The following is a 26,484-nucleotide window of genomic DNA, read 5'->3' as shown; positions in this document are numbered from 1 at the left end:
TCCTTGTGAGCTCCAAGCTGGAATAGTACTAAATGATCATTTAGGCCAGAGGTCCCGGGGCAGAGAACCTTAAATAAGCTGGCCTTCTAAATCCAAATGTCACAGCCTCACCAGGACCGCACTTAACAACGTACACGTGGAGAGGATCCGCGTGCCTGAGATTTGTTTCAGCCTCTGTCATTAGTGCGTGCTGAACTTCAAGGGTGAAATTCAAGTCATGGTTCTAACTTTTAAAATAAATTCTTTTTTTTGAAATTCAGGTTAATTGACATACAACATTATATTAGTTTCAGGTGTACAACACAATGATTTCATATTTGTATACAGGACCAAATGATCACCAAGTAAGCCTAGTTAACATCCATCACCACATATAGTTACAAAAAAATGTCTTTTCCCCTCCTGACGAGGACTTCTAAGGTCTACTGTCTCAGGAACATTCAAATACGCACTACCATATTATTAACTGTTAGATCACCTTGCTGCACATTATATCCCCCATGACTTATTTATTTTAGAACTGGAAGCTTATACCTACAGTGAACTCTTTGGTGCCTCAAGGTCACTGGCCCTTTACTTAACTCACCAGGATCTGTCTAAACTGTGACAAATGAATGTCCTCTTGCAAAAATCATGTGGGTCTAAGGCTTCTCCATGCAGGGCTCCAGGCTGATACTTCACACATAAAAGCAAACGTCCTTGGGGGTGCCTGGGTGGCTCAGTCTGTTAAGCATTTGACTTCGGCTCAGGTCATGATCTCACAGTTCGTGAGTTCAAGCCCCACATCGGGCTCTGTGCTGACAGCTCGGAGCCTGGAGCCTGCTTCAGATTCTGTACTTCCCTCTCTCTCTCTCTCTGCTCCTCCCGACTCGCGCTCTTTCTCTCAAAAATAAATAACATTTAAAAAATTAAAAATAAAAATTAAAAAAGCAAGTGCCCTTCACTCAAAACCCTGTGGTTGGCTAACTTCCAAGACTTGAATAATCCCGGGTCAAACTAACATGACTAGAACTGTGGGTGTCTGTGACTTTTTATTTATTCAGTTCATCATGTGATATCAGTTAAGTGAAGGATGGCGTCTCAGACTCAGAAACAGTTGTTAGTGCCCGCGTCGGACCAGAAGCCTGTGCCATGATTAATGGCCGGGACGCTATCTGCCCCTGGTATGCGATCTGACAGGGTGAGCAAGCAGGTAAAGCAGGCACCCTGACACGGGCAAAGTCAGCGATAACTCAGGTCAGTACTGATTTTCGGGCTCTCTTTAAACAAATGACTCACAGTGTGTGACAGGGAAATTCTCACCGGAGACAGTTACACCTCGTTTTTCTTACTGATTTTCTGTGTTTCTGCAGCTTCTTTCTTACATCACAACGCAAAGCCAGTCTCCCAAGGTTGAGAATAAAGAGCATCCTTTATTAGAAATAATATATGAATTTCAGGGCGCTTGGGTGGCTCAGTTGATTAAGCATCCGACTTTGGCTCAGGTCATGATCTCACAGTTCATGAGTTCGAGCCCCACATCCGGCTCTGTGCTGACAGCTCAGAGCCTGGGGCCTGCTGCCCCAGTTCTGCGTCTCCCTCTCTCTCTGACCCTACCCTGCTCACGCTCTGTCACTGCCTCTCAAAAATGAATAAACATTTAAAAAATTTAAGATATGAATTTCTTTCCATGAACACTCTTCATTTTCTTATCTTCTCCTTGTCTCCCACTTCACCTTGACCTGCTTACATAGACCATGTTGAAGGTGTTCAGCTTTTTTTGTTCTGTTGTTCCTGAACTGACCATCTATATCATCATCAGCACTCAACCTAGAAAGTTCTAAAATGCTGCCATCCAGCATGGTAGCAGCCGGCCATGTGCTACAGCCAAGCACTTAGAAGGCAGCTGGTCCAACTGAGATTCAAAATGACTATAAAATACCCACCGGATTCCAAAGATTTAGTGAAAACAAAAAAGGAAAACAACACTTTTTATATTGATAACATGTTGAAAATACTCTTTAGGATAAATTGGGTTAAATATTTATTTCACCTATTCCTTTTGTACTTTTTTATGTGGCTATAAGCACATTTAAAATTACTCATAGGACTCCTGGGTGGCTCTGTCGGTTAAGCGTCCAACGCTTGGTCTCAGCTCGGATCATGATCTCACAGTTTGTGAGTTTGAGCCCAGCATCAGGCTCTGTGCTGACAGTGCAGAGCCTGCTTGGGATTCTCTCTCCCTCTCTCTCTGCTCTTCCCCTGCTGGTTCTCTAGCTCTCTCAAAGAATTAAATGAATAAACTTTAAAAATAAATCCGGACACGGGGCTCGATCCCATGACCATGATGAAATCACAACCTGAGCCAAAATCAAGAGTCGGACACTTAGCCAACAAGCCACCCAGGTGCCCCCAGTGGTTTCAGAATCACAGAGACAATAAATGCTGCAAAATTCCACTGAGAGATTCTATTCCTGCTGGGTTTTATTAGTCACGCATTCCCAGTATCAAACACTGATTTTCTAAAAGAGTGTTTTTTCCCACCACCCCAAGCCTGACCCTGCACACGGCTGTGCTGTGGCTCCCAGCTGCCTGTGCCCCCAGCCCGGCTCAGTCTGACCCCAGCCCTGCCCCGTGCCTGGGAACACCTCCCCTATCTCTCAGCAACTCTGACTCAGTGGTGCTGAGGAAGAAGAGCCACCCTTCCCCCCTCCCCTCCAGGGCTTGCACTGTCAGGGGGGTCTATCATTTGGACCACACTCAATCGGACCTCGGTTTACCCTCCACTTCCTCCTAGCAACCTGTCATGATGTCCCAGGGTAGTGGGAGCTCACACCCTGCACTCACCCAGACCCGAGCCCCCCACAACGATTATGACACAGGAAATATAAATGCAAGGAGGTCAGGAAGAATGACTGACATGCTCACCACTCGCACTGCCTAGCATGGCACCAGAACACTCTCCATGGATACCTGTTGAGTGGACCGAGGGCTGGGCAGAGGAAGGGAGGGAAAGAGAGAGGGCAAACGGTGACTCGTACAAGACTGGGAATTATATCTTCTACACCTCCGTATACCCATGGGCTGCTGGGCACACAGTGTGCATACTCAGTACATTTTTGTTGTGTGTACAAGCTACAGCAGTGCTTCTAACCTTCTGTGTACACGTGCACAAGACAGGGCTTGTGCTGAAATGCTGGTTCTTTTCTTTTTAAGTTTATTTATTTTGAGAGAGAGGGAGAGAAAGCAACATGTGAGCGGATGCGGGGGCCAGAGAGAGGGAGAGAGAGAATTCCAAGCAGGCTCCATGTGCTATTGGCTCAAAGCCCCATGCAGGGCTCAAACCCAGGAACCATGAAATCATGACGTGAGCTGAAATCAAGGGTCAGACGCTTAACCGAATGAGCCACCCCAGCGCCCCTGAACTGCAGATTTTGACTCAGCACTTCGGGGGCTAAAAAGCCCCAGGTGAAGGTGATGCTGCTGGTCAGGGAGCCAGAGGGTAGCGCTGTGACGTCAGTTGGGCCCTCAGGGTGGCCGGGCCTCTCTCCACTCTGTCATCTCCTGACAATGACTATTCCAGGTCTGCTGCAACCTCTTCCCCTTTGACCCCAGAAGCTCCCCAGCTGCGTTGCGCAGGCAGGGTCTGCTTCACACACCCTTCTGGGCAGCACGGTGCCGGCGCTGCACGTCACCTTCCCACAGCCGGAGACGCAGCCCTCCTCCTCTCCACCTGACCGGTCTGGCTGTCCCCGCCCTGACGTGCTCCAGGGGCGCCTCCCCCTGCTGCGCCCTCTCTTTCTAGCATCTCACGGTCTCTGATTTCTTTCTCGGCTTTCAAACCAGTCCCATCCCTCCGCGGCGAAGCCCTCTGCACCCCCTCCGCCCCGGGGGCTCAGCTTCTGAATCTGGCTAGAGTTGCGTCATTGCACTCAAAGTGTGGGCTCCAAGGTCACGAAAGAACTCCCCTCGTTGAACGTCTTGGTGTCCTTCCTCCGCGTTCTCAGCCTGGATTCTCACCGCGCCACCCCACCCCGGCGTTTGCAAGCGTAGACTTTCCTAGCTCCTCCCGCTTGTTAATGCCGCACACGGGGGTCCCCTGCCGACCCCGGGAACCCTGCTCGTTAGGCCCGGCGGGTAAACGGGGCGACGCCGTGTGAGCGGGAACGATGCTACGCCGCCGCCGGTTCTGTGCCAGCAGGACGGGGGCACGTGCTGGGGGGGGCGCGGAGAGGCCTCCCACCCAGCCGGCAGGTGCGGTCCGCGTCCCCGAGGATGTGGGGCCTGGGCTGTGCGTGTGGCTGCAGAGCAAGGGGAAAGAGGAAAGGCGGCTCCGGACACGTGTGACCACGTGGGCAGCGGGGCTGCTGGGGAAACTGCGTGGGGGCTCCGACCTCCTTCGCCCCCCTCACCCCCCGGGGGCTCCGACCTCCTTCGCGCCCCTCCCCCCCGNGTCTCCGAGTGCCTGCAGACCTGCTTCCTGCAGGTGACTCAGCCCAGGGCTGTGGGCCGTAGGACTTTCGCCGCCCGCCCTTCCCTTCCCGCGGGCAGTGCCCCCCAGCTCTGCCTGCAGCAACTCGGGCTGCGTACGTGCATGCGCAGAACAGACGTTGCTCGCCCGTGTTTCAGACGCCGGGTCTTGGGGACACAGAGATAGTAAGACCCGGGTCCTCTCAGTGTAGAAGAGGCCATAAGCCAGATTAGTTCTGCACAGAGGGGCAGACATTTAATAGAGGAACGTGTAAGATCGAGACGGTGCTTAAGAGAGAAGGACCCTGACTTTTAGCTGAGGCTGCGGGGTGGGGGGCGGGACAGATAACCCCCCAGGCACCTAGGAAGCTGCTCGGTGCGCGGTAACGCCTCCTGCTGATGGATTGGTGGATGGATTGTTGATAACCTGCAAAATCTCCAAAGACGGGAGTCTCTAAAATGTGTCCGGGCCAGGGCGGAAGGGGGGGTGGGGTACCACCAACCCACCAACTTGGCTGGCTCCTTTCCGAAACTGACCCTGACCCAAGCCCTCTGGGGTCGGGCCCAGGTGTGCAAGGAAAGCAGTCAGTCCCCCCGCTGTGCTAAGAGAACAGAAGGAAGCCCACGGGCACATGGGACGAATTGGGCTCAAACTGCCATATGGCTTGGATTTAACGTTTTGACTGGCGTAGTGCAATCATTTTTGCAAAGTCTAGTGCCTTGCTACAGATTGTAAATGATAAGGTCACAAGGATTAGAGACCAGTTAAAAATGTTAGAAGGCATATGTTGTGCATTTTACTAATGAATGGCCATTTTCAGACATGTTCGCTAATTAATGGCAATATTTGAATGGGTCCACTAATGAATGGCAATATTTGAAAGCGGTGTTGAATTTGATACTCTGTGACCAGTGCTCCGTTTCTGGAAGGAGCCAAATGCTCCATAAAGTCTGGGAAATGCTGATTTTAAAGCAAAATTGAGCCGGCCTTGCAAGATGCTAAAGGGAATTTTCAGTCTGATACAGAAATGTGTCTGCCCAGAAGTTTGTCCAGACGACCATGGATGGTGTGAACATTATAAATGCAAGAATCCCCGCATGTGGCCAAATCCTACTTTACCCTTTGGAAACACGGAAAGCCATGATGTGAAGGCCAGAGCCGGGAGATGCCGTGAATGGGGGTGAGGACGGTCACCACAGGAATTGTCCTTCAAAATGGTTACAGCTGGGGCGCCCGGGTGGCTCAGTNGGTCCAGGACACAGCCCTGGCTACCGAGCCTGGTGCTTCCTAGTCCCCTGTTTCCTGCTCTCTGACCTGGACCTCCAGTTTGTTGACCATCACTGTTTAAAGCCACCAAGCTCAAACCCACTGAAGGTCCTTTCCCAGCAGGCAGACCAAATTCGGGCCAAGGCAAACAAGAAGACAGGCTGGTGCATCTAGTCTCAGAGCCCAGGTACCAGGAGCAGGCAAATGACAGGTGGGGCTGGACCATAGGCCGCTGCTGACCCTGGTTCAGCCAAATGCACAAGACTCAGAAGCGACTCGGGGTTAGTTATTTGGCCAGGACCCTGTGGTGACTCTGTGGTGATACAGTGTGGGTAGAGGGTCTTAGCAAAAATGCTGTGTGTATTTGAAATTCTTCCCACACCATTGTTTGGCGATGGTCGGTGGATCGTGAGCAGTACCACAGCGAGCTGTGGAGGCGGGAGCAGGCTTTCACATGCCTTACTGCTGACCATGGACCTCATCTTCCACAGAGGCCAGATGTGCAGATGCAGTCAAAATTTAAACTCCACATGCCCTCTGACCCGGCTATTTCACTTCTAGAAACACAACCTACAGATGTCCTTGAGCATGTGCAAACTGACCCTCGGAGGAGGATGTTCCCTGTGGCTTTGTTTATAATGGCAGAATATTGGAAAAGTCCTCATGGTCATCGGTGGGGGCTGGTTAGATGCAGGAAGGAACATCTATCAGCGAGGACACTGTGCAGCTACTTAGAAGAGCGGGGCTGGGGGCGCCTGGGTGGCTTAGTCGGTTGGGCGTCCGGCTTTCACTTAGGTNAAAACTTTAAAAAAAAAAAAAAAAAAAGAAGAGCAGGGCTGTTCAGCACACCCTGATGGAGAGCAGGCTGTAAATGTAGTAAATGAACAAGCAAGGAGCAAAGCATGAGGCATAATGCAATATTTTATACGCCATTTTTGCCTTAAAATAGAATGCGTGAAAAATTTCTGGAAGGGTACAAAGAGGCGAAAGTGATTATCTCCCAGAAGCATCACAGCCGATCAAGGAGGAAGGGAGACTCACTTCTCACCATATACATTTTGCACCATTTGAGTTGGTTGCCATGTGCATGTATTATCCCTTCAAAACATACATAAACTAATTTTTAAAACCCATGACTCTGTGAGTTTTATCTCGATGAAGCTGTTAAAGGTGAAATAAATGGCCAGCAGACGTTTTTAGGTTTTAAAAAACTATAAACATTTTGAAGTAGGAAGTCAGTTTATATCTCTTGGTCTATAATTATATATTGGACAGGTCAATTTCCAGCAGTACCATCATCAGAGGCTCCCCCCACCTCACCATCTGGAACACTCATGAGGTGCCCCTCTTGACTCGAGGTTTGGAGGTCAGCCTTATTAAGGGTCAGCTAGGGGACATGGTTTCTTCATCATGCAAGCTTATGGTCTCTGTAGGTCCCCGGTTCAGAGACAGATGGTAAAAAAAGTCTTCCACTAGATTGTACTCACAGAGGATGTATAAATTAAGGCAACGCACATCGGAAAGATTGAATGAGTACATACCATACTTGATGAGATCCTGACGATGTAAGAACAGAGAATTCTCAGAGTTCTGGTTAAGACCCCGTGGATGAAAACTAAACCAAGGAAAGTAAGGGCCTTCCGTGGTAGGAAACCTAAAACAATAATAATCTGGGGGATGAGAAGGGTCAATGTCATGGTATTTTGAAGGAATCTAGGTGGCACTATTTAACCCTTCTTCATTTTTTTTTTAATGTTTATATTTATTTTTGAGACAGAGGAAGACAGAGCATGAGTCAGGGAGGGGCAGAGAGAGAGGGAGATACAGGATCCGAAGCAGGCTCCAGGCTCTGAGCTGTCAGCACAGAGTCTGTTGTGGGGCTCAAACCCGTGAACAATGAGATCTTGACCTGAGCCGAAGTCACATGCTCAACTGACTGAGCCACCCAGGCACACACTCCCCCCTTCGTGATTCATATAGAATTTGAAAAATACAAAGGAATTCAGCCACTGGGCTATATTCAGCTTCCTCAAAATTATTTCTTTTTAGCCATTGGGAGGTTGAGTGCAAGTTTGTCTTAGTCTGTTTACATTTGGAGCATGGCATAGTTTAAGATCGCTTCCCACCATGAGATTCTGTGATTTTAAGATGGTGTGTACTTGAAAAGAAATAACCTGACTTTCTTCTTTTCAAAAGTGTGTTTTAGTACATTATAATCTCACACCACTTCCGTTGTGTTGCACCGTCTTATTAGAACAATTTTGCTTGTATCAGCAGCTTGTATCACACCGTGGGGAGGCTTACTCTTTTGATATACTATTTTTAACACACCAAGGCTAGATCATATATGTATATCAGTGCTGCCATCTACTGGAAAGAAAAATATTTCATCTGATTCCCCCAGAAGCACAGAGGTGTGCCTCAGGCTTTTGATGTTTCCCTTGACTATATAGTAAGAGGTCCTAAGATAATATTGGATTCTCTCCTGTTCTTTGAACACAGAACTTCAGAGCTATGGGGGAAAAATAAATGGCAGATAATAAAATGCTTTTATAATAGATGCTGTCATGACAGAAAATAGGCAGGAAGAAATTTGATCCTCCAGACATCATTCAACTTGAAGGATCAAACCCTTGTCTGAGGGTCGTTACTTATAGGCACCAACTGGCTCTCAGCTTTATTGATCAGCAGACACTGAATTTTCTGATGGCATTGAAAGCTGTTCACTTGATTCCTTCTCGTGAGAAAATATACATGCGTCTCCTTTTGAACGTCTCCATTATGGACATGTGGGAAATCAAACTCCAACATCAATCAAATGCCTTCTCTACTGGTGTGATATTGAATGATAAACACATCATAACTCTATGAGGGAGCCATTGATTGCATCTACTCTGTGCCAGAACCTGTGTTAAATATTCATCACCTTATTACTTCTCCCTTACAAACTAATAAAGGAAAGAGATGTTTAGGGTCACACAGGACAATTAATGGTAGAGAAAGACCTCTGTCCCTAGGTCTTTCTGACTTCAGAGGCTTTATTTTTAAACATAAGTACATCTGACTTTTAAAAATATAAATGCCTGCTATGTGATGTTACAGTATGCTATTCTTTTATGTATGGCCCGGGTCCAAGACTTCATTCATCCTAAAAGCAAATGCTCGACATGTATTCATTACAAGGCAAATAAAATATGATTCGAATGGTAAGAATAGTTTAGCTGTTACTTCTTAGAAAAACAGTTTGTCTTATTGAATTTCGTATTTACTAAATAGTTGCTTCAAAGCTGTATGCCTCATATGAGGCGCCGCGGATGAGCCAGTTTATGCAGTTAAGCAGAAAGTTGGGCACCAAACTCCCAGACAGCTAAGCTAATCCAAAGATAAAAACGAATTGGATTAGCATATTCATTGTCAGATAAAGGGACACAGTCACAGTCACGCTGTTGGGAGTGATGACCTTGTTCCTGATGTTGAATTCTAAGAGCCATTGTCCTGTGCCTACTTGGGATTAAAAAACACACACGGAAAGAGATTTCAACTACAATTTTGCAAATAACATAGAAAACTCAAGTAGCTGTTTAATGTCGTTATATAATGTTATATGGAAATGGTATAGCCATTTGCAAAAGAATGAACTGACCTAGTAAAGTTTTTTTCTATAGCAGCTGAGTTATATCAGCCAGGATTCCTAAAGAGAGGCGAAACCAGCAGGAGGTAGATGTAGTTGTATAGGATATAGATAGATATAGGTCTATAAATATATTCAGCTGTCCCTAGAGATCTATAGATGTATAGATCGGTCTCTCTGTATATCAGCAGATCCATATGCACATGCTCAGGGAGAGAACTGATGTACGTGACTGTGGGGCTGACCGGGCAGACCCTACCTCCACAGGCAGGCCTCCGGGAGGGGCAGGCTGGCCCACGGTCTGTCCAAGGACAGACCCTCTTCTCAGGGAAACCTCAGTTCTGCCCTGAAAACTTTTCGACAGCTTGAATCGGGCGCACCCAGATGATCTAAGATCCTCTCTCTTTCCTAAAATAGACTGAGTGTGGATGTTTTGGGCTTACAAACTACCATCCCAGAAGTACCCAGATTAGTGTTTGATTGAATAATTGGGGACGATAGTCAAGTCAAGTTGACACTGAAAGCTAACATCGTAGGAGCTAAGATAATACAGTCCATATATATTGCTTTCTAATCAAATCTAATAAGGGATAGAGTTTAGGGAACTGACATTATACGTATGTTTTAATTTTTTTTAACTAAAGAAATTAGTGGCATTTATCAGCTAGAGCTCAAGAGAGAACAGCCCAGGAGGAGAAGACGACATAAATGAGCAGCGGTCCCTTCCATTCAATTAGTATTCACTTGTAAGGTATCTTTTTAGGGAATGTGAGACCACAGTTAGTGAAGAGCAAGTCCCCGGGTGATTTGCAGCCTTCTGAATATGGTTAGAACGAGATCCATGTGCCCCCAGGTGAGGGATATGCAGAGTCAGCAGAGTGAATGTGAAAACGTTGGAACCAGATCTGTCTTTTCCTCAAGCTCTTTCTCTAGAAATATCTGTGCCACTTGCAGTGTTCGAAGACTGTCCCAAAACGTTATCTTGGGAGCACCTACCCAAGCTGGAGATCCCCAACCTTCCTCTGTTTATCATGCGCCTAGAAACTCAGTAGGTTCTTCATGGTCCTTCTAGGCCAAAAGAAACGTAGTTTTGTTTATCAAATACTTAGGTCCAAGCAGTTTTGTGCATTAAATACTTAAATCCAAGTAACATAATAAGATGAATACCTTAGCAACTTAATAGTCATTTGTAAGGATAGTTCACAGATATGGAAAGAAAAACTATTTTTATTTCACTCTTAAATAACTGCATCTCCTGTCGCGCACAGATGTTCCTATGCTAGTTGTTTTTCTATCCCAATAACCAAAAACCCATTTTTGCAAAGATATGTTATGAAAACAAGGGGAGCACAAGCCACGGTCACATCATGAACTGCCTTGAGTTAGTAGTTCACATAGTGTCCAACAGATAGTATCACTGTAATTTCCTCAAAGACGTAAAATTTCCCACTGCACCCCTGTGAGCCTGTCCTGGCACCCCAGACTACCTTGGTGCACGGTTTGGGAACTGAGGGCTCTAAACATTTGTACAAGCTCCTGGTTGAATTCTGAGTAATTAAAAACCTGAACACTTTCAAGATCAAGTCAGACTTTCTAGATATGTCCCCATTTTGTAGGAGACAGATTCAAGTTNCGGAATAGAAGCAAATTAACAGGTACATTAGTGTAAAATTATCACCGGTGTATTCTTGCAGCTTCTGCTTGCCTTTTGCCAGGCTGAAATGGTGAGGCCTTCAATTTTATGTGCTCTTCCTTTTCTGTTATTTTTTTTTTTTTAGTCCATTCTTTGTAGTACCAGTGTGAAAGGGAATTTAATGTCTTTGTGTCAGGAAAGGCCTATTTATTCTGACAAACTGATCAACCTCAGGGTGTTCCTCTACCATGAAACTGATTTTATATCTCATCCACTAGCTAATAAGATGTGAAGCGTTTTCCCTGTCACGCCGAGAGATCAGACTCGCTTCCATATAAAGCGCTGGGGTGAAATCACACAGCAAGGTCTTCGCAGTGATTGAACCACACAGTCTACATTTTTTCAACATGAGCACATAGAGCAGAGCATTGGCTCCAAGGCCAACCCAAAGATGAGCAGAGACATTAATAAAAAAAAATTGTTTTTAATCTTAAGAGGAAGCCCTAAGATTCCCCATTCACTGGATGAGCTTTCAAGTCAGGGAAAATTAAAATGTCAGGAATTAAAACCCGGTGGTATTTTTGAGTTGCGTAAAGACATCCTGACATATATCTCTCTCCCGCCAACCTGCATCTTTAAATAAAGTTTACATCCCACAAACCTGGGGTCAGTCTCTTTGCTGTGAGAAGAAATAAGGCAACAGTATCCTGAAACTGGTGGCTAGAAGGTAGATTGCATCATATCTTTTTTTTTTCCAAGTGTTTATTTATTTTTGAGAGACAGAGAGAGACAGAGTGTGAGCAGATGAGGGATAGAGAGAGAGAGACACAGAATCCAAAGGAGGTTCCAGGCTCCAACCTGTCAGCACAGAGCCCAGTGCGGGGCTGGAACTCACTAAGCATGAGATCATGACCTGAGCCAAATCAAGGGTCAGATGCTTAACCGGCTGAGCCACTCAGGCGCCCCAAGATTGAATCATATCCAAAAAGATCTTTTCCTTATAAAACATTTGCCTTTCTGGTTTGGTATGTGCTGAGATTAAGACAATTTTCAGATGAGGGGTTAAAACAAGAAATTGGATGTGAGGAAGGAAGGAAATCTGTTTCCGTGGCATGAAGGAAAAGTACTTGGACGGGCTGTTTCTGAGGCAAAGAGAGATGGCGATGTAGGAGGGGAGAAAGCTGGGCTTTTCTGTATCCTGTTTGTTTGTGATTTTTGTTTATCGCGTTGAATCACTCTTATCTGAAGCAAAATTGTGCCAACTTCCTGGCTCATGCTATAGAATATTCATTTGAGAACTTTTAAGCCTCCAGAACTTTCTTGAGTCTTCCAGATTCTCGGTGCCATTACTATATCGGTTATCAATTGCTGGGTAAAAAACACCAAAAAGCTTAGTGACTTAAAACAACAACAATCCTGTTCCTGTTTTGCTTTATACGATCATTTTTTTCCCACAAAGCTGTAACTTGGACAGTGTCGCATAAAGACAGGGTGTCTCTGTGCCACATGGGGTCAGCTGGGCCAACTCAGCCAGGGGCTGGAAGATCCCTGGGAAAAATGGCTCAGACATATGGTTGGCAAGTTGGTGCTGGCTGCCTGCACTCAGCCCGTGCTTTTGGCCAGGGGCTTTGGTTCCTCTGTACATGAGCCTCTCATGAGCCACTCACATGAGCGGAAGCTGCCAGTTTCTCAAGGCCTGGGCCCAGAAGGCCACACACCATCACTTCCACCATGTGCTACTGGTCAAGTAGTGAACATGTCCATCTCCAACCTGAGGAGGCATCAAACCCACCTCTCCATGGGAGGAGTATCAGTTCATTCTGGGCCGAGGCTATAAAACCACCACCACTGCCCATACGCCAAACTCATTAATCACACTCGTTCTCTTGTGAGAGCTGTTTCTCTCCAGTGAGTTAGAGAATGCTGGTTGAAGGGAACCTGTTTTCTAGTAAAGCAACTCCTTCTTCCACTGTGAAATGGGGTCGGGGAAAAGCAGTCCCTGGCCCTTATCTGTGTAACGGTTAGAACATCTTGTGTGTTAGCACATATTATTTCACCTACCTCTTCCAGTGATCGGAGGAGATAGTTATTACTGTTATCCTGGTTTTACAAAGGGGGAAACTGAGGCCCAGGTGACAAGTTGGCTTCCCAGCATGTCTCAGTGGGAGGCCACGGGGTGATGACTTCAACCCCACGTGTCCTACCACAGAGCCCACAACCTCGGGAGCATGGCTGGTGACGGTGAAGTAGTTCTAGAAGGGTCTACTGATGCCAGAGGCTAGTAGGACAGCCTCCTTTTCCAGCTTTCACTCGTGTAGCTTCCTTCCCTGCAGATGGAAGGTGGAGGGCAGTTGGTTGGGATCCAGGTCTCTTCCATTCTGTGGGACACTATCACCAGGTGAGAAGAACTGCTCCAGATGAGGTATTAGCTTCCTACGGCCACCATAACAAAGCACCCCGGACCGGGGGCCTCAAACAACAAAAAAATCTTTAAGAGAACTATAAGAAACAGTAGTGCAGGCTAGGAGCCCCAGAACAAGCCCCTGAGTTTCTACTGAGGCCTCTCCCCTCGAGTCACCTTCTCACTGTGTCACACTGTGTCTCTCAGTGCGTGTGTGTCTATGTCCTAATCCTCCCTTATAAATACCAGTCACATAGGATGAGGGCCACTCTGCTGACTTCACCTTACCTTATTACCTCTTCAAAGACCCTATTTCCAAATGCAGTCACATCCTGAGGTCCTGGGTGTCAAGACTTCACCATACGAATTTGCAGGGGACACAATTTATTTCTTCTTTTCATAAAAGGCTTTCATTGCAAAACCAAGTCTATTAATGAACATAGAAATCCTCTATGTATGTAAACAGATACCAGATGTGAAATTCTTTCTTTTTAAGTTAATTTATTTTGAGAGAGCGCATGCATGTGAGCAGGGGAGGGGCAGAGACAGAGGATCCCAAGCAGACTCTATGCTGTCAGCTCAGAGCCCTGTGTGGGGATGGAACTCACAAACCATGAGATCATGATCTGAACCAAAACCAAGAGTCAGACACTCAACCAATTGAGCCATCCAGGCACACCTAGATATGAAATTCTTGAATAAAGTCATTTCCCTCATAGCCTAACTCCAAAAACACTTTACTACAGGATTTATCTGCATTGTTATCTTTTCTACCAGACTGGAAACATCTTGAGGAAATATGACTCATGCATCTTTAAAACCCTGCTATAGTTCTTGGAACATTGTTTAGTAAAGAATGAACGATATCATCAAAATATAACTTTATTTCCTCTTTGCAAAAAGTACTCTGGTGCAGAAGCCATCATACACATCAGAAGGATGAATATAATGCGCTTGGAAAAGGGAAAACATGTTACATCCAGATGCAGCCAACAAGCCCAACCCTAACACACATGTGTTCTTCCACAGTTCGTCTTTTGCCAGGACTGTAAGGAAGCGTACCATGAAGGTGAATGCAGCGCCCTATTTGAAGCCTCGGGAGCAGTTTCTCAGGTAGGGTGACCTCTTCCTGTCACAAAACAGGGCTCAGAATATAGGAGAGAGACAAGAGCTGCTTCCTGAATCCCATGGAGGGTTTCAATCTTTAAAAAAATAGTTTCAAACAGAGAGGTTGGCAAACCATAAGGGACTCTTAAATACAGAGAACAAACTGAGGGCTGGTGGGAGGTGTGAGGAAGAGGGGGAAACGGGTGACGGGCACTGAGGAGGGCACTTGTTGGGAGGAGCACTGGGTGTTGTATGTAAGCAATGAATCATGGGAATCTACCCCCAAAACCAAGAGCACACTGTATACACTGTATGTTCGCTAACCTGACAATAAATTATATTAAAAATAATAATCAGCAAAGCAAAGCAAATTTAAAAAATGCAGAGCCAGACTAAGTAGCCAACAACCACAGGAATTGGGCTCTGGCTACTTCACACTCAAAGTCCTTCCAAAACCACCCACCTCCTTGGGGTAGGGCTGTAGATGGCCATTGGGACATGTCCATACTTTCATAATAGATTTTCCCTAGGGGTATATGGAATAGGGGAAAGGAAGATAGCATGACGAGAGGAGTCTTTGGAAGAGAGATCAGGCAATTCAACAATTTCTGAATCAGATCAATCAGTATTAGCCCAACATGTATATCTTTTTCAAATATGGCTTGTTTAAAATCCTTGGTGAAACTATGATATGCATAGACATATGATATGATGCAAGAATATAACTGGTCTTTAGCAACATCATGAACTATTCTAAATTGTATTTCAGTCTGGATTAGGTAAAGAACATGTTTACTGAGCCTTACTCTCCAATCTACTCTATCAGGCTTAGGGAAATGCAAATACATTTTCTATTATTTATTAATTATGAGCAACCAAACCTTAGAGGAAAGGAATAAAAATTTCAGTAAGGCTGATGAATTTGCTCATTATTTTTCTACTGATATAGATGCTAATAAGGTTTTAAACATTAAACCTACCCAGATAAACCTTTTGGTTACTTTATTGACAGAAACCTCATAAACAGACACGGAAATTTTAGAATATTTTAATTTTACAGGAGATCATTTAAAATATCTGAATGTTCTGGGGTGCTTGGGGGGCTCAGTGGGTTAAGCATCCAACTTCAGCTCAAGTCATGATCTCACGGTTCATGAGTTCGAGCCCCACATTGTGCTCTCTGCTGTCATCACATGAGCCTGCTTCAGATCTTCTCTCTCTCTCTCCCTCTGCTCCTGCTCCACTCACACCTCTCTCTCTCTCCCTTTCTCTCAAATATAAATAAACATCAAAAAAGTCTTTAAAATATCTGAGTGTTCTAAAATCAGAGCATAAAGAAATATATCTTGGTAAGGTATTCTGTGGATTTATTTACTAATATTAGCATAACCCAATAAACATAATTAGTGAATTCAGGTCTTCTTATCAGCTTCTAAAATGTTGGCTATGAGCCTACGGGGAGATTTAGATCTGAATTGCCATTTCTGCAACAGAGGCAGCAAATGCTCTTTCTGTTGATTTTATTTTAGCTCAGGGGCATTCAAATATGAACTCACTGCATACTGATGTCAGGAATAATATTGACCATGAGACCCCACCCTGCCTCAGGACCATGGTAGCCCAGAAGAGCTAGGCTGGACCAAGGCTCCGAGAAATGGGGTTGGTCTAGCATCTTATATCCCTGGGCCCTTATGACTGCAAACATACACAAAGGCTTTCAAGAAGTGGTACCTTAATGTCTACCTATTGGAAAACAGTAGAAGTAGGGTGAAGAAGATAACCCATTAACCTACAGTTGTCCAAGTGCCAGGCCCACTCAATATTCCCCTTCATTATTCATTCAAGGAGAGCCAAGCAACCTTGGTGTTAAAGATTGAGGTAGCTCTCCTCCCCCGCCCCCAAATTTTAAACCATTAAACCATCAATGTTCAACTCAGGAAAGTGGGAGAAAGAAAGTTAGAGCTGGGCTGAAGCGTAGATGACCCATATCCATTGCTGGTGTCTGCCAAGACCACCATTAGCAAACATTAAACCAAGTATTTGTATGCACCAGACATCTTGTTGGAAAATGGCAGATAAGTGCATTTTTCTTCAGTATATTGTGCAGATAAGCACATAAAAGAGTCATAAGGGAGACTTACAGAAAAATATGTAATAGTAGTAATAGGCTAAAACAAAGTTCAGGAAATCTATAGCTTTGTATAACACTTCCCCAGAAAAGTCATGGAAGGTGGGTCAGAGTTTGTCAGAAGGACGGTGGGAGAAGGATGATAAAGAACATTCCAGCAAAAACACTGCATGGACAAAGATAAAGAGGCAAAAATCTTCTCTGGTGCACTTGATATTTAATAAATGTTTAATAGGCATCTAAAAAGAAAAATACATCCTTTCATTTACTCAACAAATATGTACTAAACTCATATAATCTGTTAGGCTTTGTGCTAGGCTCTGGGGATAAAGTACCTGCTCTCACAGAGGTGAGATTGTTGGCTGCACCAAAAATCAGTATGATAGGAATTCAGAAGAAGAATCGCTAATCCAAGAAAGAATCCAAGAAGAGGTGGCCCTGCAATAAGACCTCCCCGAAATGAGGCTGCACCCTGCCTGGCTCAAACTCCTAGACCAACCGCATATCCCTCTCATTCGAAAACAAAGCAAATTGACCAACCAAACTGGAAGAGTCTGTCTATTCACCATTGCCTGAGAACAGAAGGCACTTCTTGGGGGTTTGCTGCCCTTTTTCCATACGTCCCTGATTTATTCAGGTCCTACAGGAAAGAGGATTCAACTCAGATGGGCACATGAAGAGATTTTAACTGAAAGGTCATGGATGACCTACAGTGGTGGGGAAGGGTCTCAAGAACCCAAGCAATGTGGAGGGCCTCAGAGTGCAGCAACAATGAGGAGACATGACCACCCAAGGCCTGAAGGGACAAGAGTGATGTCACACAGGGAATAACCCTGTGAGCTGGAGCCATGGAGGCGGGGCCCCTTGACGGGAGGTATGATCACAGAGGGTCCAGCATTGACAGAAGTGGGCCCCAAGAAGGAAGGGAATGAAGACAAACATCTCTACTCCTCTCTCCCACCCTCTGATCTCTTGCTAATGTCTCCCAACTGAAAGCCAGCCTGAAGAGGTCCCAGGGACACAGCCTGTGGGAGTCAGCCTTCCAGGTGCAGAAGAGAGGAGGGGAAAGAATGCAGAATAGCCAGTGTATTCTCTATGTTCTGATTTACCAAGTCTCCAAAGCCTCTTGATTTCAATCACAGCTCCTCCTGGACATGGAAAGGGATGAACCAAATGAGCTATTTCATCAAACTAAAAAACCCAATTCCATTCAGTAAGAGAAAGAAGGACTCTTATTCTAAGAGGGCTAGTTTGTTTTCTGTTCCTTGTATTTCTCTCAAGTGGGAGTGATCTCCAGGTGGATGACCTCTGCAATTCCACATATATGAAATCTTTTAAAGAGGATACATTACGCATCCAACTACCAAAATCTAATTGCAGCTCCCTTCTTGGGACTAAAGGCTTCAGATGCAGCCTCATGTCTACAGTCTGCTAATACCAACAAAATACTCTCATTAACCCTCTTCACATTTCCTTCCAATTCATTTCACTTGTAAGGTATTTCCTTTCAGCGTTTGTGGCCACTCTCCAGCATTCTCTTGTGAAAGCTGAGTGGTTTCTGGACTTTGACATTACATTACCCAGCCAGGCAAGCCCATGTCTCCCGGGGCCCAATCAGGCTTTTTCCATCAGTTGGGCTCCTTGACCCTAAACTTAATGCACTTTTTGATTAATGCAATAATTTTTTTAAAGCAAACTCAAAAATTGGTTTTAAATTGGTTTTAAAATATTGAACATGCTTTAGGTCGAAACTGCTGGGCATTTGGGAAATCAGTGACAGAAGATCAATCCGTCACAAGCTAATGAGAGTCCAGTCCCATTTGCTTTCCCTTGTTCTTGCCTGGTTGTTCTCCTCCCCATGCTCCGTCTCCTTCCACAAATTCCCTCTGGAGGCTTTTACTGATAAGTAAACACTTGCTCTTGCAAACCACAGAAATTGATTCATTCCCCCCAGTGGCTCTAAGTAGTAGATGCTGCTCTCCCTATTCAACAGGCAGGCAAACTGAGACTTCTAGACTTTCAATGACATTATCCAAAGACACAAAGGAAATCATTTTCAGTGGCATCACCCGATCAAACTGGTTTGGAAACAGTGACTGCCCTCTCTCTGAGTAGTAAATCTACAGTGTCTAAGGGGAGTGTGCCTATCCCTACGTGCCAAGCTCCTACTCAACCTTCAAGACTCACATCACATGTCACCTCTGGCATAAAGCCATCTGCCCACACTATGACCTGCTTGAAGCTTTCAGACAACTGGATACACTTCTGTTATACATTCATCACACTGAAATATTGTTTTATAATCTCAAGTGCCTAGGATGCCTGGGATACAGTAGGCACTCATTAAGTGCTTATTGAAAGAATGGCAACTCCTTCCTTCATCCCCATCCCTCCCTTCTCACCATGAAGCTAGGCAAACACTCTACAAGAATGAGTGGAGAGGAGTCATCCAAGATGGTGACGCAGGAGGATCCTGAGCTCCCAGCCCCACTATATGCACCAAGCCTGCAGCAATGCCCTCTGAAAGAGATCTAGAAACTAGCCAAGTGACTCCTACATATCAGATGAATGAGAAAATACCCACATAAAAATGGGTAGGAGAGGCTGAGACACATTCTTGCCATAAATCTCACTCCTGGCACTGTGCAGTGAGGACAAACCCCTCTCCCAACCCCCAGCTTCCCCCAGAGAGATGAAGGGTTTTGGCCCCACATCTAGCACCCCCACTGTTAGGACTGGGTGCCAAGCACCTAGCTCTGCAGCCAGCAAGGCTGATAACAATGAGACCCACAAGACTATAGCAAACACAGAAGCAATTCCTACAGCAGCACACCACAGTAAGCACATCTACCCTCACAGGACTCAGCACAGAGGGATGCAAAACCACCCATCTTCCAGTTTTTCTATGAAGGAAGTTTCCCTGCATACTTTGAAAGCTGCTGCCTCCAGGCCAGGCTTCTAATTTAGCAGGTACTAGTGGTTTGATGCACTCCTCCCCAAAGACCAGGAAAGCAAGAGGGCACCTCTGTCACCTTCTCTTTGACATCCACCACAAGGTGCCTGTGTCCTCCTGGAAAGAACTTCTGCACACATCTGCACCCCCATCTTTCATGGCCCAAGGGATGAGTATGCGTTTTCTGGTTCCAATAGCCAAAGAGACTTCCATTTAGGAGTCCTACAGCACAGTATTTGCTGGCTATCCTCCCAGAGCCTAGCACAGAGGAAGCAGGCAAAAAACACTGTCTCACGTCCTTCCCGGAAAGGGGTTTATCAGAATACTGTAAAAGCTGCCACCCAAGAGCCAGGCCTCTGTTTTCTCAGGCATCTAAGGGCTGGCTGCAATCTTCCCCAGAGACAAGGGAAGCCAGCAGATACCTTTCCCACCTTCTCCCTTCAGCCTCCTCCAATCATAGAACCAAGTTGCCAGTAACTCTTTGGAAGGAGCTTGTACATACATCTGGCACCCCAGTTTTTACAGCTTCCACCTGAAAGATGGGCACTTAGATTTATCACCTGGCTTTAATAGCCAAGGGAGTTTGCATTCACAGCTCCTATAAGACTGTAGCAAACAAAGAAATAGTTTGTAACAGGTACAGGAGTGCCACCACCACTCTGTGCTCTATACCTGGGCTCCGTGCAGAGGTGGCACGCAAAACATCCATCTCCCAGCTTCTCCCTGGAAGGGACTTAACTACATGCTTTCCCATCTACTGCCTGAGATCCCACTTCTAATCAGCCTGCATCTAGATGCTGAATACAATCCTCCCCTTGGGTATCCTGATGGGTCGTGACACACCCTCAACTACTGGAAGCCACTAAGAACAAAGAAGGAGGCTTGGATAGTCACAAACGGTTGAGAAACAGTTAGAAGCTCGGGCTGAGTTAATTGGTGAAATTCACCTCCCACATGAGAACTCTACTAAGACTGGGAGAGGTGGTTGTTTTATCTAATGCACAAAAGCCAACACAGAGAGTCAAGGAAAATAAATGGAGGAATATGTTCCAAATAGATGAACAAGATAAATCTCCAGGAACAAGCCTTAGCGAAACAGAGATAACTGATTTATCTGCTAGAGAGTTCAAAATAACAGTCATGAAGATGCTCACCAAAGTCAGGAGAGCAAAGCATGAACAAAATGCAAATTCCAAGAGAGAGACAGAAAATATAAGAAAGTACCAAACAGAAGTCACAGAGCTGAAGAATACAATATCTGATCTGAAAAATACACTCGACGGGTTCAACAGCAGGCTAGATGAAGTGAAAGAAAGTCTGTAAGCTCAAAGACAGGCCAGTGGAACTTATCCACTAAGGGCAGAAAAAAGAAAAAAGAATTTTAAAAATGAAGATAGCATGAAGGTCTTACGGGACACTATCAAGGAGACTAACATCCGGATTACAGGGGTCCAAGGAGGAGAAGAGAGAGTCAGAAAATCTATTCAAAGAAATAATGGCTGAAAATCTCCCTAACCTGGGGAAGAAACAGATATCCAGATCCAAGAAACCCAAAATGTATTAAATAAGACCTAAAGAGATCCACATCGAGATACATTGTAATTAAATTGTCAAAAGTCAAAGACAAGAAGAGAATTTTAAGAGCAGCAAGAGAAAAGCAACTTGTTACATACAAGGGAAACCTGTAGGACTGTCAGCATATTTTGCAGCAGAAACTTTGCCAGCTAGAAGGAAGTGGAGTGAAATAGTCAAAGTACTGAAGGAAAAAACTGCCAACCAAGAATTCTCTACACAGCAAAGTTGTCCTTTAGAATTGAAGGAGAGAGGTGCCTGGTTGGCGCAGTCAGTTAACCATCCGACTCTTGATTTTGGCTCAAGTCACAATCTACAACTTTATGAGTTCGAGCCCCACATTGCGCTCTGTGCTGATGGCGCAGAGCCTGCTTGGGATTCTGTCTCCCCTTCTCGCTGCCCTTCCCTGCTTGTGCTCGCTCTCTTTCTCTCTCTCTCTCTCTCTCTCAAAATGAATAAACTTTAAAAAAAAATGTAAAGACTTGAAGGAGAGAGAGCATTTTCCAGACAGACAAAAACTGAAGAAGTTCATGACCAGCCTTAGAAAAAACGTTAAAGAGAGTTCTTCTAATTGAAATGAAAAGCTTACATCAAGAAACAACAACAGCAAAAATCTCAAATAAACAATCTAACTTTACATGTGAAGGAACTAGAAAGGACAGACAAACTCAGCCTAGGGCATCTGGGTGGTTCAGTCAGTTAAGTGTCCAACTTTGGCTCAGGTCATGATCTTGCAGCTCGTGGGCTCAAGCCCCGCATCAGGCTCTGTGCTGATAGCCCAGAGCCTGGAGCCGGCTTCAGATTCTGTGTCTTCCTCTCTTTCTGCCCCTCCCTCTCTCTCTGCCCTGCCCTCCCTCAAAAATAAGCAATAAGACATTTTTTTTAATTTAAAAAAAAAAACTAAACCCAACAGGAGTGGAAGAAAGGAAATAACAAAGATCTGGCACAAGTAAATGACACAGAGATTAAAAAGATAATAGAAAAAATTATAAAATTAAAAGCTGTGTTGTTTTTAAACAACAAACAAAATTGGCAAGACTTTACTAGGCTTGCCAAGAAATAAAGTTCTCAAACAAAATCAGAAGAGAAACAAGACATTACAACTGATCCTATACGGGAAAAAAAGGATCATGAAACTACTATGAGCAACTATACATGAACAAGTTGGACAGTCTAGAAGAAATGGAGGGAAAAAACATACAACCTACCAAGATTGAATCGTGAAGAAATGGAAAATCTGAACAAACCAGTTACCAGTAGGAAGACTGAATCAGTAATCAAAAACCTCCCAACAGAGTCCAAGATCAGACAGCTTCAATGGTGACTTCTAACACAAACATCTGAAGAATTAACACCAATTCTTCTCAAACACTTCCAAAACATAGAAAGGAAATACTTTCAAATTCATTTTACAAGGTCAGCATTACCCTAATACCAAATCCAGACAAGGACATGACAAGAAAAGAAAATTATAGGCCAATATCCCTAATGAACATAGATCCATAACTCTTTAATAAAATATTAGCAAATTCAATTCCACAATGCATTAAAATGATCCTACACCATGGTCAAATGGAATTTATTCTGGAAATGCAAGTATGGTTCAACATCCACAGGTCAATCAATATGATACCTCACATGAACAATAAAGGACAAATATATGATCATCTCAACAGATGCAGAAGAATTTGACAAAATTTAACATCCATTCCTGATTAAAAACTCTCAATGAACTGTGTATAGAGAGAACGGACTTCAACATAATAAAGGCCTTTTTTTATTTAAAAAGTTTTAACATTTATTTATTCTTGAGAGAGAGAGAAACAGAGCATGAGCAGAGGAGGGGCAGAGAGAGAAGGAGACACAGGATCCAAAGCAGGCTCCAGACTCTGAGCTATCAGCACAGAGCCTGATGCGGGGCTCGAACCTACACACTGTGAGATCATGACCTGAACCGAAGTCAGACACTCAACAAACTAATCCATCCAGGTTTCCCTACAAAGAACTTTCAAATACACCATCTCATTTTGAGCCTTTTCACAACATTATGCCATAGACTTAGATTATTGGAAGGTACAGGGAGAGAGAGAGAGAGACACCCAGGGTCATAGAATTGACAATCAACAGTTCTAACTGGTGTCACACTGCATGTTGTAAAGGGGATTATGTGTAGGTTATTGTTGGCTTGTGAAATATTATACTAGGGTGTCACTCACCTGCTAACAGGGCCTGGATTAGTAGTGTACACAAGCAAAGGAGTATGATTAGATTCATGGACTTTCCCATGTGTTGATAAGGATGAAGATACATTTTACTTTTCTTCTCACTTTCCTTTAAAACAAATACAGCAAGAGAAAATCACATTAAAACAACTGCAAACAAAATTGCACTTAGCCTGGGTCAGTGCGGGGCGGGGGTCTGTGCAAATTTGGAAGCACATGGCTCCAGTCAATGTGGCCAAATAGAAATGGAAAACTAAGATTACCAGATTTTCCAAATTGATTTATTTTATTTTTCAGTAGTTTGAAATTCATGTGTTTATGTTAAATATCCTTATTTTTAAGTGTTGAGAGCTAACTTCATAAAAATTAAACACACCTATTAATAGGTAGAATTTCATCTCCAACCTTTGTGTTATGCCTGTTATGTGACTTAGAATTTTATTTTGGCTGTCTTAATGTCTTATAATCAATAAAAAGGAGAAAAAAAAAGAGGGATATCCAGTAAATACTTATAAAACATCTATTCTGTACCATTAAGATTACAGGTATTTTGGATACAGCATTAAACAAAACAGAGCCCCCCCCCCCCATCTTACGCAGTTTATATTCTAGTGGCGTAGAAAAAGTAACAAATAATTATTGTATGCTGAGAGGCAAAATCAGGGATGCTATGATATCTCGTCTTCTGAAACATTCAAGGAATTGGTCACAGAAAGAAATGAAATCTGAGACAGAAAAGACGACCTATCCAGACAAGGGCCGGACTTAAGGATGCTCTAAGCAAAGGGACAAGATATGCAAGGTTCTAGAGATGAATGAGACTGGCATGTTCAGAAAGGTGGGAGAGGTTCAGTGTGACTGTGGCATTAAGTGTCCGCGGCAGTAGCAATAGACCAAGCTGGAGACGTAGGCAGAGAGTAGTAAATAAAGGATCTTATGAGTGACGTTAAGGAATCTAGAACCAAGAGCACTGAGAAGGTATTTAAGGGTTCTAAGAAGACGGACGTTGTCAGATTGCTGTTTCGTCAGATCGCCTGCAGAGTGAAGGGAGCAGGGTTGGGGTGAGGAGGTTGGACGCTGGTGCAGCGGCAACATCCTCTAGGGAGCTGTGGAGCTGGGTGGTCCCTCAGAGCTGCTCTGCCCCCCGGAGGGGCCAGGCATTCACACCCCTTTCATCCCCAGTGGTCCAAGCCCCTGGTTTCCATACCATACGAAAGCCACGGCTACTGAACTTGACCATTTGCTATCAAAAGGATTGCTGGTTAGACACTCCAGTCCCACAGGTCAGGAGTGTGCCAGGAGCGTTTTTCCAAATGGTGCATGACTCTCGGTCCTCCATACCATCACTGTGATTCACTGTGATTGCAGTAAACTCCGTGTGACGTCTTTTCCGGCCACAGACACGTCGCATACCGTGGGTCCGTGGTCAGAGACTGCTTGGATGGCCCTCTGCACAGAGCAGAGGAGGGGGTGCAGAGCCTGGCCCTCTGCACAGCCCTGCACGGCTCTGGACCCCCTCCTGCGGCCCGTGCTCATCTGCCACCAGTCATGGCCTCCTTTGTGGCCACCACTTGGTGGGTCTCTACCCGCGCCCCCATTTTAGAATCTGTGTCCGAGGACCACGCCTAGACCAACTGTCATAGGTCAGGTTCCCAGGGAAACAGCCCCTGAGCCTTGCACCCAGGGGGGTCTTGGGAGCTCTGTGAGGAGCAGCACCTCAGGAGGAAAAGCAGAGAGGGGGTGTTGGAGGTAGGCTCCGTGGACCTTGGCAATGAGAGAAGCGAAGTTCTGGCCAATGCCTGGATTTCTGACTTGGGTGGATGGTGGTGCCCTTCCCTGGAGGAGGAAACACTGGAACAAAAGCACAGGGAGACACCCCTCGCTTAGGACGTCAGAGCACAGGTGACCAGCCGGCCGAGGATGGTGCATAGAGCGCCCTTGAGGGGATGCCGAGGCCGGAGTCAAGGTTAAAGACACAGGATTAATAGTGTCCAGTCCCTCGCCCCCCAGCCACGATCCCTACTCCAGCTTCCTAGGGTTTACAGCCAGGGGCTGGGAGGGGCGCCCCCCTGGGGCGGAGAATGAGCCAAGGAGTCCTGGATATATTTTGCCTCTTGTATCTCATCGGCCTTCTCTCGCCGTTTACTACTTCCGTACAAGTGCCACCCCAGAACTGGGAGCCGGGTGAGATTTATCCCCCCAGAGCTGCAGGTCCCGGCTATTTAGGAATGTAGTTTCGAATCACCTGTTGGTTTAGGTAAAGCAGCTTGATTCCTCACCACCTTCCTGAAGCCCTAGGGTCTGGACGCGCAGCCTCATGGCCTCGCGGACAGTCAGTGCAGGTGCGTCCCAGCGCGTCACTTAAGGAGAGGGGCTGGGGGGTTGGGGGGGCCTCGGAAGCCCATTTCCCTGGCGCTCAGCACGTGAAAGGTGGGCTCTGGGGGAGGGAGCGGGGCTGGTACACTGAAGAACCCGCTCCGATTTTCTCCATTTCCAGGCAAGTCACTCAAATTCTAACAGCATTTTTTCTCACCTGCCACATGGGGCCAGCAAGCTCTACTGAGCTATAAATAATGAAATGAGAATGTATGTGAATCATTTTATAAGTTGTAAAGTACTACAAAATGGTCAGACTTGGGCTTTGGGTATTTTTAAGGCTGAATGCTAAAAATGTCAGGCATTACAGAGAAAGAAAATGAAAGACAACACTAGAGGGCACACCAAAGGGTGTGCTCTACACACCCGCACATGCACACACACACCCAAACAGGCATGCATGCACGCACACACCACCACATGCACACACATACCCACACATGCATGCACACACCCGCACATGCATGCACCAACATACACACACATGCACACAAAGCAGCACAGGCACACACATACCCCACATGCATGCACACACATGCGCATGTACATGCACGCACACATGTGCACACACCCGCACCTGCATGCACGAACGTACACATGCATGCACACAAAGAAGCACAGGCACACACATACCCCACGTGCATGCACACACACACGGACACACCCCCGCACATGCATGCATGAACGCACACACACATGCACACACACCAGCACATGCACACATACCCGCATATGCATGCACACA

The 26,484-nt window shown here is 45.4% G+C and overlaps 1 protein-coding gene across 2 annotated transcripts in view; it reads left to right on the top strand.

The window, feature by feature from the left end:
* PRKN (parkin RBR E3 ubiquitin protein ligase) overlaps window positions 1-26,484 on the top strand; it is a 1,321,737-nt gene that overhangs the window by 1,271,133 nt on the left and 24,120 nt on the right. For both annotated transcript variants that reach the window (XM_077755151.1, XM_077755149.1), the window contains exon 10: window positions 14,411-14,494. In XM_077755151.1, coding sequence (XP_077611277.1) covers window positions 14,411-14,494 — 84 coding nt within the window. The remainder of the gene's footprint in view (window positions 1-14,410; window positions 14,495-26,484) is intronic.

The sequence above is a fragment of the Crocuta crocuta genome, unplaced genomic scaffold, assembly GCF_008692635.1.
Source record: "Crocuta crocuta isolate KB4526 unplaced genomic scaffold, BGI_CrCroc_1.0 scaffold11, whole genome shotgun sequence".
NCBI lineage: Eukaryota > Metazoa > Chordata > Mammalia > Carnivora > Hyaenidae > Crocuta > Crocuta crocuta.
This window is presented reverse-complemented; position numbering and strand designations above follow the sequence as displayed.